This window comes from Lodderomyces beijingensis, assembly GCF_963989305.1.
Source record: "Lodderomyces beijingensis strain CBS 14171 genome assembly, chromosome: 4".
In the NCBI taxonomy this organism is placed as follows: Eukaryota; Fungi; Ascomycota; class Pichiomycetes; order Serinales; family Debaryomycetaceae; genus Lodderomyces; species Lodderomyces beijingensis.
In genome coordinates, this window is record NC_089973.1 from 1,763,093 (window position 1) to 1,777,092 (window position 14,000).

The window sequence follows — 14,000 nt, forward strand, 5'->3', positions numbered from 1 at the left end:
CGGTTAGGTTGGTTGTTGTGGTGGTGGTTCTTGCTAGCAAGGGGTGATGAAATAAGGGTCCTGAGAGTGAACGAGTTTCTGCGTGGAGCTTGTGTGAACGGCACTGCCTTTAAAATCTAGACAACCAACAAAAGATATAAAAATGTCAACAACAGTTAGTTGCTGGAGTTACTTGCACCTCTGCTGCTGCTAAAATCGAGGCTCAGTTTGGAGTGAGGTGAGCAGGGGGGGAGTGGCAGTGGCAGTGGTGGTGGGAACAGAGGGTGTTATCTCTCGCTCGCTTTCCTCTCACCAAATACGAAGTTTCAACAAAATCAACATTAATTTAAACTGCAAACGCCATTTGCGTTACTCATAACGATGGCGGTGGTGAAGTTATTAGCCAACGCGAAGCTTTGCATAAGGTGGGAAGCCCTTCGATACTTTTAAATTCTCAACGTGCAATTCCTCCAGTCATACATAGAAAAAGGACTAGAGAGGATGACAGACGTTTTATAATGCAGGGGCCAATCACTCAGAATAAAGTCGACGAATCACTTACTTCTATAAAAGAAAAAAGGAAAAAAAAAAACATTTAAACTAATAAATAGTATAAACCAACCAGGATGTAGTCTAGTCTGGTCCCATTGAAAACCCGTTTCATCATTTACTGGAAAATTAGAAACCTTTCAGGTTGGAGAAATCCAGCGGCGTAATGTTTGAGCGTTCGCACATTTGCTTGAATATGCCGCCTTCCAGGTTGAACAAGTTCCAAGGGGTATCGAATTCTTTGATTTCACCTTTATCCAACACTAATATCCGGTCGTAGTTGATGATTGTTTTCAATCTATGCGCAATGCATAGGATGGTGCAATCTTTAAACTCCCTGATGATCGTCTCTTGGATCTTGCTATCCGTCTCGTAGTCAACAGAGCTGGTTGCTTCATCAAGGATAAGAATCTTGCAATCGCGCACCAAGGCACGAGCAAAAGCAATCAATTGACGTTCACCAAGCGAGAAATTGGAACCCTCGTCTTCCACAGTTTGGTCCAAATGGAACTTGTTCAACGTTGCCTCTGCATCGGAATCGTTGACTTTTTGCTGCTGCTGCTGCTTCTTCACGGCTTCCAATTTGGATTCGTCAACCAAACCGGATCTCCTCAAGGCATCCCACAACTTGTCATCGGAATGCTCGCCAAATGGGTCCAAGTTCTTCCTGATTGTGCCTCTGAACAAAACTGGATCTTGTGGAATGATGGCCAACTTGGATCTCAAGTCCTTCAACCCCAACGTGGAGATATCGATATCGTCGATTTCAATCTTTCCCGATTCTAGCTCAGACAACCGGTACAAAGCAGTCATAATCGACGATTTGCCTGCTCCTGTCCTTCCACATATACCAACTTTTTCCATTGGGTTCACCCGGAAGGTCAAGTTCTTCAAAACCAAGGGCAATCCAGGTCTGTACGCCAACGAGGCATCTTGAAAAGCAATGGCCCCCATTGAGGGCCAGTTTGGTGGCGGGGTGTTCTCGGTGATGACATAAGGAGCCTCTTCGGGTAAGTTTGTAGCATACGAGTCCAACCTCTCCGCTGAATTCATCTCGTTCTCAACTTGAGTAAAAGTCCTGATAAGCATCGATAATTGACCGGCAATTTGGAAAACATACGAAACGATTAAACCAACTGAAGAGGCACTGATGTTAAAGACCCTGTTGACACAAAGCAAGGCTATGAGCAAGGCAAACAAGCTGGCAATGATGTCCATGTGAATAGCCAACCAACGTTGGTTGGCAATGGTGATGTAGTAAGCCTCATTCATCCGGTCAATCAAGTAATTGTTCTTTGTTATAAACCTGGAAATGGCGCCATAGGCTTTAATGGTGGCCATACCGCTCAAGATCTCGTTGAAATTGTTGTAAACAAGGGACCTTTGGATGGCTTCAAGACGCTTGACTTCACGCGCTGATGCCTGGTAGTAGTTACTGATGGAAACAAACATCATGCCAAGGAAGGGAATGGCAATGGCAAACCAGGGCAAATAAATAATGCACAAGATCAAAACACCAATAATGTTGCACAATGTAAAAAGGAAAAACCTCAACTGGTCTCCGATTTCGTTATCCAACACATCGGTATCCTTGGTGAATCTGTTCAAAATTCTACCCATTGGGGTCGTGTCCATAAACGACATTGGTGCATGCAACACTTTTTTCACGGCAAGAACATTCAACATTACAGAAGCGGTGTTGGTGAGGTACACCAAGATGATGAACTCGATGGTCAACAAGATAAAGGACAAAAAGGTAAACATAATGTAGATACCAATGTAGAACTTGTCTGGCTTGTGGAACTTGTGTCCTGTCCAGAACGATAACCAGGTGTTTGTGAAAATCTGACTGAATGTGGAGAGCATCATGAACAAAAGCAACGTGGGCACAAACACATAGGGGCTAAATCTGCCCGAGCCTAGTGAAATGTATCTCTTGTAAACACCGAATCCAATGGCATTCACGGCACGCTCCTCGGCGTCAATTAATTTTCCATCTGCAGTTTCATCGACATTGAATTCACGGTGGCGTGCTTCCTCGTCTTCTTCTTCTTCTTTTCCTTCCCCTCCTTGCCCTCCTCGCGAAGCTGATTGCAACGTTTTGTTCGTAATCGTGGTCCTATGGGTCAATTGACGCTCAATCATTCGTTTTTCCTCCTCGAGCTCTTGCGCATTGATTTCTTCAACGTCTTCTTCCTCTTCCTTCTCGTGCTCACTACTATAAGCCATCAATTTACCAAAACCAGGGTTCCTTTCTTTCAACTCTGCAAAAGTGCCCACATCAACTGAGCCATCCCCGTTCAAAAAGATGACCCTGTCTGCGGAACCAATCAATGACAACTGGTGCGTAGCCAAGATCCTCGTCTTGTCCTTGAGCAAATCCAATATACAGTTGTTCATGATGTGCTTACCAACACGGGCATCAACGGCGCTCAACACGTCATCCAACAACACAATGTCTCGATCAGCATACACCGCACGAGCCAAGTTGATTCTCGCCTTTTGGCCACCTGACAAGGTGATTCCACGCTCACCAATTTCGGTTCTGTCACCGGCTGGTAAAATCTCCAAATCTGCTTCCAACGAACACGAGTAGATGACTTTTTCGTATTTTTCCTTATCGTATTCGCAACCAAAAAGAATATTTTCCTTAACCGTGCTATTCTGCACCCAGGGGTAGCCGCAGAGCAATAATGAGCCATTGACCTCAACGGACCCACTTGTTCGCTTCATGAATCCAGACATGGCTGCAAGCAAAGAGGACTTACCAGAACCAATCAACCCAGTGATGACCACAAATTCGCCTTTTCTGATTTTCAAATTGATATCTGTCAAACCGGCAAAAGTAAATTCCTCCTCGGCCAGTTCATCTGTGGAGGAGTTTTCTTCTTCCCTGGACAATTTCTCGTGGTGCGACTCGTGGATAGTTTCAGCTTCGGAGATCTCAGAACCTTCTTTCTTTTCATCCGACTTGCTCTTCTTCATTTTGTTCTTGTTCTTTTTTTCTTCATCTTCATCATCATCATTTCCAAAAATCTCCCATTCGAAGTTTGCGTGATCGACTTCTATCGCCAATCCTTCTTTGCCCATTTGTTCTCTTTGTTCGGGACTTGCCTCAATGCGATTCTCCTCGGGGTCAATCTCGCTTTGCGACATGAATTCACCCACACGGGAAATACCCATAAAGGCATCAGCTCCCGTGGCCAAGGCCATTGGCAAAAGGAAAACTTGCTGGGTTAAGGTGTTGAACAAAGAAACCGACGAGAAGATAGAAGCAGGGTCTCTTCTTCCATCTGCAATGGCGTAAAGAACCAAAAAGGCCGTCATGGAAGCAAACAATGTCAAGGACATGGCAAACGATGTAACGATATTTCTCAACACTTGCATCCTGTAAATAATCTTCATCTCCTTCTTCCTCACGTCGGAAATGTTTCTATGGTAGGGAGGCTCCCATGAGTAAAACTTGATAATCTTTAAATTGTTCAACGCTTCTTTGATGTAGTTGACACGAGTATCGGTAAAGAAGTTGGCCTTTTTCCTATATGCAAACAATGCACCTGTGGAAAAGGCGATGCAGACCATAAACACAAACAAAATGGCAACACCGACTAAAGCAGAAACACCAATGTTTACAATCAAGATGGCAATGGCAATCGCGACTGGAATGGGGAAAATAAACAAAAACGGCTGGAACCCCAATGCGAAATCAATTCTCGACAAATCTGTGCCTAGCATAGAAGTGATTTTCGATGTTGGGTATTTATGACGAGCCTCCGAGCTCAATTTAAACGACTTGTCCAACAAAGCCTTTGTCAACACCGCTTTGGCCTGCGCTCCCGTCAACATGGAACGGTAGAAGAAATGGTTGATGAATATACCAGTAATGAAAACCATGGCGGCCGTGCAAAAGGAGTAACCGAGCCCCTTTCCAATCCCCGTTTCGTGACCCAAGGCCTTCATCTCGACATACTGGATCAATTTCTTGGTCACCAACGGCATCGTTGTCTGACCAGCATTGGACAAGGCTAGACATAGACACGCCCACGAATATTGCCATTTAAACGTCTTTGCCAACGCCCACACCGTGATGAACTTGCTCAACTCAAAGTCGCGCAAATCATTCTCGGGGTCCACTGACGTTGTCTCGAGGGTCTCGCCTCGTTCTTTGCATTTCCGTCTCAAAAATTTCACTTTTGCATGGTGGATGTCTTGGCTCATGTAGCGATAAAACGCATCGGCCATTGCCTGCACTTTGATCTCGTCCGTCAAGTAGAAAAGATCCTCCGCCTGCAACGTCCTCTTGTACCCCGTCTTCATAACGGGCGAAAGCCACCAAAAGAATATCCTCGAGACGAAATTAGTCGTCGATGCAGGGTACGGTCTTCTTTCTTCTTCTGCAGGAACATGTGGAACTTTTTTCGATAAAAAGACACTGAGCAACCGCTTCTGTCGCTGCGGATGCTGTTGATCTTCTAGCGCAGACATGACTGGCGTCGTCTACTCCTGTAAAAAAAAAAATGGAAAATGGGAGTCTGTTTGGCCCTCGTTAAAAAAATTTTTGATGGAGTTGATACTGAATCCGTGAAGTTGAAATACTTCAAGCCTTATATATGAATAGCCGGAAGAAGCTTTGGTGAAAAGGAAGCGCAACTATATTCATTACTAACGTTGATATTATTATTATTACTATCGATATTTTCACACATACATATTGTAAGCTTAGGGCCGCACATCGACGAGTCCTCTTTTATCGAGAGGAATTTCAAGCAGAGTTGCAGACGGGAAGGTTGTTTTATTGCATGCAGTAGAGTAACCAGTGACAGCAAATTTCATAGAAATCGACAACTTTTGACACAATGTAGCAATAGATATGCATCAGCCGTCGTCATAATCTCCGCGCCGCTTTCCCTAGACAGACAAAATGTCCGGCGGTAGACACGGAAAGCTGAAAAGGGCTTTAACTTATTGCAAGTGGCGCTGCGTCTCCCCCTCCCCTCTCCTCCACCTCACACCAACACCCGCCACTGAAAGCTCTTTCTGTTTTGCCTGCAGTTGAGTCATTCCAATGTTGTTGTTTCTTTTTATCTTCTTTTGCAGATATCCTGCTGTTGCAAGACGCTCGTCAAAGCGTCGAACAAAAGACCTTGTTTCTTAGATCAGTCCCCTTACTTTGCTTCACAGCTTGGGCATCGTGAAAAAAAAAATGGAACAATTTGCTCTCTCTGTCTCTCCATTCCCCCTCACTTAATCCTCATCTCGCAACTCCGGTTTTAATTGTCCCAATTCGTCCATAAAGCCCACGGACGTAAGACCCACTCGTTTTTTGTGTAAGTTTCAAGCCACGGCTCCAACATGATAAAGTGGCAAAGACCGACAACTGCGAACCGGTTTTTTTTTCGTCCAGAGACGACCCTTTTCATGAAAATATCAATCAAGTCCGTTTGAAATATGCTATCGAGACATGCTTTGAGAAGATTTTGCTGTCAATATTTTGCAGCCAAGCTATAATGCTTGTAAGTTTATGGTGGTGGTTGTGCCGTTCAAGGAAGATTGAGTTGCAGCTGCTCGGTTTAAAAATACCCGGTGGGTTCCATTTTTTTTTTTGTCTTTTCTGGCTTCATCCAGGAAGCGTTGTATTTACGAGTTCAACTTTAGGCGTGATTAGCAATGTGACATGAGATTCTGAGCCCTCCTCCCCCAAATCGGAAGATAATTTATCAGCCATGAACTTAGTTGGTTTGTCTTTTTTTCTTTTTTTTTTTTTTCTTAAGCAAGTGGCAAACCGTCGTTTGTCAGTGGCACATTGGTTGCTGCCTCTGGTTATATACTCAGTTGCAAACATTTTGACATATGCCAAACACGTGGATGATGTGTTTAGACCCTTTTATTTTTGATCAGGTGCTTGCTTTCAAAATGACGATTGAAACCCTTCAAATCCATGTACTGGAGACTGCAAAACTTGCATTGCCGCTTGAGACGGTTGTCGACCATGACGTTGACAAATTTATCGGCGTATTTTGGAGTGTTGGACTTGTTATACGATAAGCACACTTCTCTTTGAGTGGAGGAGGGAAGTGGTGATACAAACTTAGACGCCTTCTTAGCTGATGAAGAAGTTTGCCATCTCTTGTTTTGTTTTCTCTTTACCGGGGAAGACTCGTCTGAGCTGCAATTGTTTTCCTTCATGCTTTCCCCTTCTCCATACGACATCGCCGGTCTCACGCTAACCACGTTACTTTGCAAGTGAGCCACGTAAGCATGGACTTCCTTCCTGACCGGTGCCTTGGCTGACCGAGCGGGAACGGATTCATTGATAAGCGGCTGCAAACAGTTTTCGAATTGATGCGTCTTTCGTAAAAGCGGCCGTTTCAAAGATGGTCTAAAAAAAAAAAGAAGAAAGGAAAGAAAGGAAAAAAGACGACAATGTTAGATACTCTGGAAAGTGCTTGTATGAATGTGAACAGTTTGACTTACTTTGAATTCATGCTTTAAGATCTTAATTTTTGGTTGTAAAACATCTACACATTTTTGCGCAAAAATCAACAAAAAAAAAGGTTTTCTGTTTTCATCTTTTTCTTTTTTTTTTTTGGCTTTAATCAATCCATCAAGAATGAGATAAGGGACTCATCACTTTTTGACGCGTTCATCTCTATGGTTTACAGGATAGAGGTGACGAGAAAGATGCCCAGAGACTCAAGTTATTTTCTAGTTTTAATCTTGACTTTGGCTCGGGGAACCTAACTTTCACTAGAGAGACAGGCAAGATGGTGGCGGACATGTTTGTTAGGATGAAAGGGCCAATCCCTCCCCATTTGCTTGCAGAGATGATATGCGCGGATTAGTAGGATATATATTCCGAGTTTGCATGATAGCGATAGCTTCTCAATCAATGTCAAATATTGTGTGCTCAGCAGCATCATGTTTGCAAAATATGCAAGATATGATGCCACACTTTTTTATGGCCGGCACGTATTTATAAAGGATGCTTCACCTCCCGTAGTATATCTAATTTACCAAAAAAAGAGGACTTGTTGAACTCTCACTGTACTCTTGTCTGATTGAATAGAAGCAGCTTCAAAGAACAACTTTGCAAAAGAAATGGTAGTCAAGAGGCAAAAGAAAGCGAGGAAACCCATTATTCTCAATGCCTTTGATATGGGCACTGTTGGGTTACAGTCTCCGGGACTCTGGAAGCACCCGCAAGACAAGTCTAGGGACTACAATACAATTGAGTACTGGACCAACTTGGCTCAGCTTTTGGAAAGAGGCAAGTTCAACGCTTTGTTCATTGCCGATGTTTTGGGGCCATACGATGTTTATAATGGCCCTAGGAACCTAACTGCAGCTGCAAAAGCAGCAGCTCAATGGCCCATAAACGAACCCTCGGCGGTAATCTCTGCCATGGCAGCTGTTACTAGAAACTTGTCGTTTGCCGTAACTGCTAGCACCATAAGTGAGGCCCCCTACCATTTTGCCAGAAGATTGGCCACTTTGGACCATTTATCGAAAGGCAGAATAGGCTGGAATATCGTGTCGTCTTATTTGGACTCGGCCAGTAGAAATTTACTAAATGGCGAGCCATTGCCTCCTCACGACGAACGATATGAGAAAGCCGAGGAGTATTTGGAAGTTGTTTACCAATTGTTTTTATCTTCATGGGCCGATGACGCAGTCAAGGTGGATAGGAAAAAGGGTATTTTTGCCGATCCCGAAAGGATCAGGGAAATCAACTACGAAGGCGAGCATTTCAAAGTCCCCGGCCCTTTCATCTGCGAACCTAATCCATATCAAAGATTGCCCGTCATTTTGCAAGCAGGGGCAAGCTCCAAAGGTATGGAATATGCAGCAAAGAACGCGGAAGCCGTCTTCATCAACGGAATGACTCCAGAGGGCTTGAAAACCAAAATCGACAAGTTAAACTCTTTGATCGAGAAACACGGAAGAAATCCAAAAGATGTGAAAAAGGTGCAGTTGTTGACGGTGATAGTGGCGCCCACGCACGAAGAAGCAATTGAAAAATTCCACGATTACAAACAGTACGGGGACTTGGAAGGGGCCCAAGCGTTATTCGGCGGCTGGACCGGTGTAAACCTTGGCGAGTACGATTGGGAGCAGGAACTCACCGAGGTTGAAAGCAACGCTGTGCGGAGCATGGCGGAAATGTGGACCAAGCCCTTCCCTGGTGATCCGCCCAATTTGAAAAAAACGAGAAGATATATCGCCGACAAGGTTTCACTAGGCGGTAGTGGTGTTTTGTTTATTGGATCGCCTGCAGAAGTCGCCGACGAGATTGAAAACTGGGTGGATGTATCTGGAGTCGACGGCTTCAACTTGACTTACGCCATCACCCCTGGAAGCTTTGAAGATGTGGTTGATTTGTTGATTCCAGAATTGCAGAGAAGAGGATTGGTCTGGGACGATTACCCAAAGGAAGGATTGACTTTTAGAGAGAATTTGTACGGGACAGATGGAGACGATCCAACGTATTTGAAGCCCGACCACCCAGCGTATGACCTTAGGTGGCGTGAGGGGCAAAGCAAGGAAGAGTTTGAGGAAAAGTTTCAAAAAGCGTGGAAGGAAAACTTTGGTAAATAGACCATCCTTTAAATTATATGTGAACACATGTATATAGCTCCAAGGTTGAAATATATATGGACATTTCCTTTCTGCTATGCTACTGCTCTGCTCAGTTTCGTTCTTGTGGAGGGGGGAGACCTTAGCGCATCCAAAAACATCTCATGATGTTATTGTTTGCAACCTGACGCCACAGTTTATCTCAGATCTATACCGCGATCCTCGATACACACAACACGTTGTTGGAAAAGAATATGGAGAACAAACGGTCGGCAGTGGACAGGGCCCATTTAAAGGATCACCGAATCCTGCTTTTCAGTGGAATGACGATGGATAATCGAGCTAGATAAAGAGAAGCATCAGGAAAGGGCTCGCAGCTTAAAGAGATCACCACACCATAATAATGTCGGTAAAGAGGCAAAAGAAAGAGAGGAAACCAATCTTGATCAACGCATTTGAAATGTGTTGTCCATCGTTGCAAGCACCGGGACTCTGGAAGCATCCGCAAGACAAGTCTAGGGACTACAACACTGTCGAATACTGGACCAACTTGGCCAGGCTTTTGGAACGAGGTAAATTTAATGCTTTATTTCTCGCGGACACTTTGGGCCCTTATGACGTCTACCAAGGGCCAAGAAACATCACGGCCGCAGCTACATCCGGAGCACAGTGGCCAGTTAATGACCCGGGGGCAATTGTCCCCGCCATGGCAGCTGTTACTAGAAACTTGTCGTTTGCCGTAACTGCTAGCACCATAAGTGAGGCCCCCTACCATTTTGCCAGAAGATTGGCCACTTTGGACCATTTATCGAAAGGCAGAATAGGCTGGAATATCGTGTCGTCTTATTTGGACTCGGCCAGTAGAAATTTACTAAATGGCGAGCCATTGCCTCCTCACGACGAACGATATGAGAAAGCCGAGGAGTATTTGGAAGTTGTTTACCAATTGTTTTTATCTTCATGGGCCGATGACGCAGTCAAGGTGGATAGAGAAAAGGGTATTTTTGCCGATCCCGAAAGGATCAGGGAAATCAACTACGAAGGCGAGCATTTCAAAGTCCCCGGCCCTTTCATCTGCGAACCTAACCCATATCAAAGGTTGCCAGTGATACTACAAGCTGGCGCTAGTCCAAAAGGGATGCAATTTGCTGCACAGAATGCCGAAGTTGCATTTATCCACGGTGGGTCCCCTGAAAATTTAAAGATTAAAATTGAAAAGTTGAAAGAGATGGGCAAAAGGAGTGGCAGAAATCCAGATAACATCAAGGTCTTGCAGTTGGCGACTGTCATTGTTGCGCCAACTCGCGAGGAGGCATTTGCCAAGTTTAAGGAGTACAAGCTGCTAGCGGATAAAGAAGGAGCGCAAGCGTTATTCGGTGGGTGGACCGGGATCGATCTTAACCAGTACGACTGGGAGCAGGAACTTACTGAGGTAGAGAGCAATGCCGTGAGGAGCACGACCGAAAGATGGACAAAGACGTTGCCCGGTGATCCGCCCAATTTGAAAAAGACGCGAAACTATGTTGCTGATTCCATTTCTCTCGGTGGTAATGGCGTTGTTCTCGTTGGAACACCGGCAGACGTAGCCGACGAGTTGGAGAATTGGGTGGATGTATCGGGAGTCGATGGGTTCAACTTCACTTATGCTATAACCCCCGGTACTTTTGAAGATATAGTTGACTTGCTCGTTCCTGAATTGCAAAGACGTGGCTTGGTGTGGAAAGATTATCCAAAGGACGGGTTGACGTTTCGAGAACAGTTGAATGGGTTAGAAGGCGAGGATCCGTCCTTTTTACAGCCTGACCATCCAGCTTACGGATTGAGATGGAAGGGGGAAGAATCAAGAGAGGAATTTGAGGAAAAGTTGAACAAGACGTTGGAGGAGAGATTTGGGGGCAAATAGATAGCAAAGAAAGTACGATGTTGAATGAATATATATGTTTATTTTTGCTATAATCTGGCATCAATCTTTTTCTCTACCGTAATCTCGCTGGCAAAGATGCAATCAAAAGATGATTGTGGTGTCTTGATGCTGCAGAGGGGCATTATTGGGAACCACCTTAGCGTAGTTTTCTTTTATTTTTTTCATTTTGTGGGCCAGATTAATTTTATTGTTTTTTTTTGCAGCCACAGTTGTTCACCCCGTCCCTTCCCTCCTCCCCTGACCTTTTTTTTTTATCAGGAGGCACAACAAGCGTGTCGTTGAGAAGCATATAAAATGGGTAATTGTCAATCGACAGGACTGTTTTCTTCCACTTTCACTCAGGTCAAAAAACTACCACCATCATGCCATCACGATCTAAAAACTACACCTTGAGACCATTCAAAGAAGCTCCATTATCATCTTCTTCTTCTGCAAAGCCAGTTGAGTTGGAGTCGATCGACTTGTCGCTTTATAAAGAAGGTGCCGACAACTTGCCTAGCAGAAAAGAATTGGCTAAAAAGATTGAAAAGTCCTTATCGACATATGGATTCATTTCCGTCATCAACCATGGCTTTGACGCAACAAAGTTGGAATATTTGAAATCTGTAGCACAGGCATTGTTGGAGCTGCCTTTGGAGGAACAGAAAAAGTACCTTGCTGGCGCGTTGAAATCGGACCTCGAGGATAGATCGAAATCCATTGGCGCTGAAAGAGCCTCAGGGTTCAAGCCAAAGGGCTACTGGTCGATGCGGAATGGAGTTGAAGACTCCATCACGCATTACAATTTCAACTTTATGAATCACGCTAGATTTCTCGATGAGAAACAGAACAACTACCCTGAGATTGTCAAGGACCATTTGCAAGAGATTGCAGAATACTATAGATTTTTGCATAACGACACGTTGAGGAAAATTTGCAATTTGTCAGATTTGGTATTGGAGTTGCCCGAGGGTTTCATTTACGAGAATTTCTATTCCGTGACTGAGGGCGACTACGAAAACTCCGGAGGTGGTGCTGGCCGATTTATGCTTTACGACGCTATGGATCCTGAAGATAGAGAGAAAGTGGGCAACACTTGGTTGAGAGGACACTCCGATAGTGGTGGCTTTACCTTCATCACCTCGCAGCCAATTTTGTCGTTGCAGATTCGAGACTATTACACGGGAGAATGGAACTACGTCGGCCACACACCTAATGGGTTGATTGTGAATATAGGTGACGCGATGGAGTTTATCACGGGCGGGTTCTTCAAGTCTTCCATCCACAGAGTCACGCTGCCACCAGAAGATCAGGAGGGTTACAGGAGATTAGTGCTTATCTATTTCTGCAAGCCCAAGAACACGGCGATTTTGGACCCGGAGTCTTTAAACTCGCCAAAACTAAATAGGTTGGGGGTGGTGAAGCCCAAGGAGTGGGAAAAGATTAGTTTTCTGCAGTGGAATGACGAAAAATCGAGGTTATTTGGTAAAAAGGCCGTCAATGATACCAAGAGCGAGGAGCCTAAGCTTGTATTGCTTTATGGCCGCTTGCACGAAAGATGGCATCAAGCTGAAACGAATTTCAATTTGGAAGAAGCTTTAAAGAGATTTGATGTGCTTAAATTGGAAGCCTAAGCACATGGGATAGGGTGGATTATGTAGTGGGTAGTATGTAGAGTGTATTTTGCGTTGCCGTGTTTATAGAGTTGAATGGTATCGAGTTTTCACAAATTTCATCTTACGCCAAACGTGTATTTTCTTTTCTAAAAAAAAAAGGTTGAAATAAACCCTTCTTGCTATATAACGCGAATACGAAATGAAAAAATAGGAAAGGAGGTTGGTGGATTTTGCCAGTCTCTCTCCTAAAAAATGTATCTGATCATGGAAACTAAAAAGTTGACGGCCCATACAAAGATGATTTGTCTGTAGGTCGAGTTGGAAATAATCTTGGTGAATGTGTTTTGCAAGAAACTGGTCTTGTTCAAAGCGGAAAATAACGAGTCGAGGGTGATGATGCCATCCTTGATGACACTCGAGGCTGCCTTGATGGCAAATCCTTGACCGTCGGAAGTGGTGACTATATCTTCGACAACACTAACTCCGAAACCCAGCACTTCCAAGGCTTTGCAAACGGTTTCCACGTCGGCCACAATGTTGAGCAAATTCAAAAGGGTGCTCCAGATACTCTGCTGGACACCACCTACAATACCGCCAATAATATTGCCAACGCCGCCAACAACACCGCCAATGATATCGCCCAACAATCTCTTGAAAAGCACCCCATTGTTGTACAAGCCAACGACGATGTTCCACAAACCTGGAGTCCAAGCATTGTTGACAAAGAACCTCATCACTATGGCAACCGCGAGATTAGAGTTATCTGCGGCAGTCAAAAGAGTGGCCAAAGTGTTTTGCTTGATGTACTGCTCAATAGCGGTGATGGCTGTGCCCTGAGTAGCCGAGTTTGTCACGATTCCGTGGACGATGCTGACACCAGTACCCGTCTCATTCAAACCTTTGAAAGCAGCCAAGAGCAAAGGATAAGTGGCCTGGTCGAATCTCTTGGAAACGTCGGAGTAGTTGCCCGTGGCGTAGGCAAGCAACTGCTTCAAGTAACGGTCGATTTCTTCAAAAGTCTCTTGACTTGGCTGCGGGGTGGCTCTCTTTTCCAAAGCCGGGCCCCAAAACTCATTTTCTTCTGTATCGAGTGTGCCACGCTTCAACACCTGGTCTACCCAGTCGGCATTGATAGCCTGTGCAATCGAAAAACCAAGTAAACAAAACGAAAGCAACGCAAATAAAAACTTCATCTTGCTTGATCTCAAACCAAAAAAAAAAAAAAAAAAATCAAAAAGAAAAAAAAATTCCAACTTTCCACTGGCACAACCAGGTTTGCCCCAAGGAGGACAGGGACGAAGATATATATGTCCACAGGCTGAAGCCCCATGGTTGAAGATCTTCCTCTCTTTTTTTTTTTTTTTCTTTCTTTCTTTTAA

General features: G+C 44.5%; 6 protein-coding genes across 6 annotated transcripts; 3 read left to right on the forward strand and 3 right to left on the reverse strand. All coding sequences in view use genetic code 12, as the record gives it.

Annotated features, from left to right (window-relative positions):
* Positions 1-657: 657 nt before the first annotated feature.
* Positions 658-5,013, reverse strand: LODBEIA_P37810 (uncharacterized protein; the record flags this gene model as incomplete). Its single annotated transcript, XM_066973929.1, has 1 exon — positions 658-5,013. The coding sequence occupies one exon, from the start codon at positions 5,011-5,013 to the stop codon at positions 658-660; it is 4,356 nt and encodes a 1,451-aa protein (XP_066830719.1).
* A 1,389-nt stretch (positions 5,014-6,402) lies between these two features.
* LODBEIA_P37820 (uncharacterized protein) lies at positions 6,403-7,013 on the reverse strand (the record flags this gene model as incomplete). Its single annotated transcript, XM_066973930.1, has 2 exons — positions 6,403-6,907; positions 7,003-7,013. The coding sequence occupies 2 exons, from the start codon at positions 7,011-7,013 to the stop codon at positions 6,403-6,405; spliced, it is 516 nt and encodes a 171-aa protein (XP_066830720.1).
* Positions 7,014-7,626: 613 nt separating this feature from the next.
* On the forward strand, positions 7,627-9,123 carry LODBEIA_P37830 (uncharacterized protein; the record flags this gene model as incomplete). The annotated part of the gene is made up of 1 exon (XM_066973931.1): positions 7,627-9,123. The coding sequence occupies one exon, from the start codon at positions 7,627-7,629 to the stop codon at positions 9,121-9,123; it is 1,497 nt and encodes a 498-aa protein (XP_066830721.1).
* Positions 9,124-9,505: 382 nt separating this feature from the next.
* On the forward strand, positions 9,506-11,005 carry LODBEIA_P37840 (uncharacterized protein; the record flags this gene model as incomplete). Its single annotated transcript, XM_066973932.1, has 1 exon — positions 9,506-11,005. The coding sequence occupies one exon, from the start codon at positions 9,506-9,508 to the stop codon at positions 11,003-11,005; it is 1,500 nt and encodes a 499-aa protein (XP_066830722.1).
* A 383-nt stretch (positions 11,006-11,388) lies between these two features.
* On the forward strand, positions 11,389-12,639 carry LODBEIA_P37850 (uncharacterized protein; the record flags this gene model as incomplete). Its single annotated transcript, XM_066973933.1, has 1 exon — positions 11,389-12,639. One exon carries the CDS (start codon positions 11,389-11,391, stop codon positions 12,637-12,639), a length of 1,251 nt encoding a protein of 416 aa, XP_066830723.1.
* A 227-nt stretch (positions 12,640-12,866) lies between these two features.
* LODBEIA_P37860 (uncharacterized protein) lies at positions 12,867-13,814 on the reverse strand (the record flags this gene model as incomplete). The annotated part of the gene is made up of 1 exon (XM_066973934.1): positions 12,867-13,814. One exon carries the CDS (start codon positions 13,812-13,814, stop codon positions 12,867-12,869), a length of 948 nt encoding a protein of 315 aa, XP_066830724.1.
* Positions 13,815-14,000: the final 186 nt, after the last annotated feature.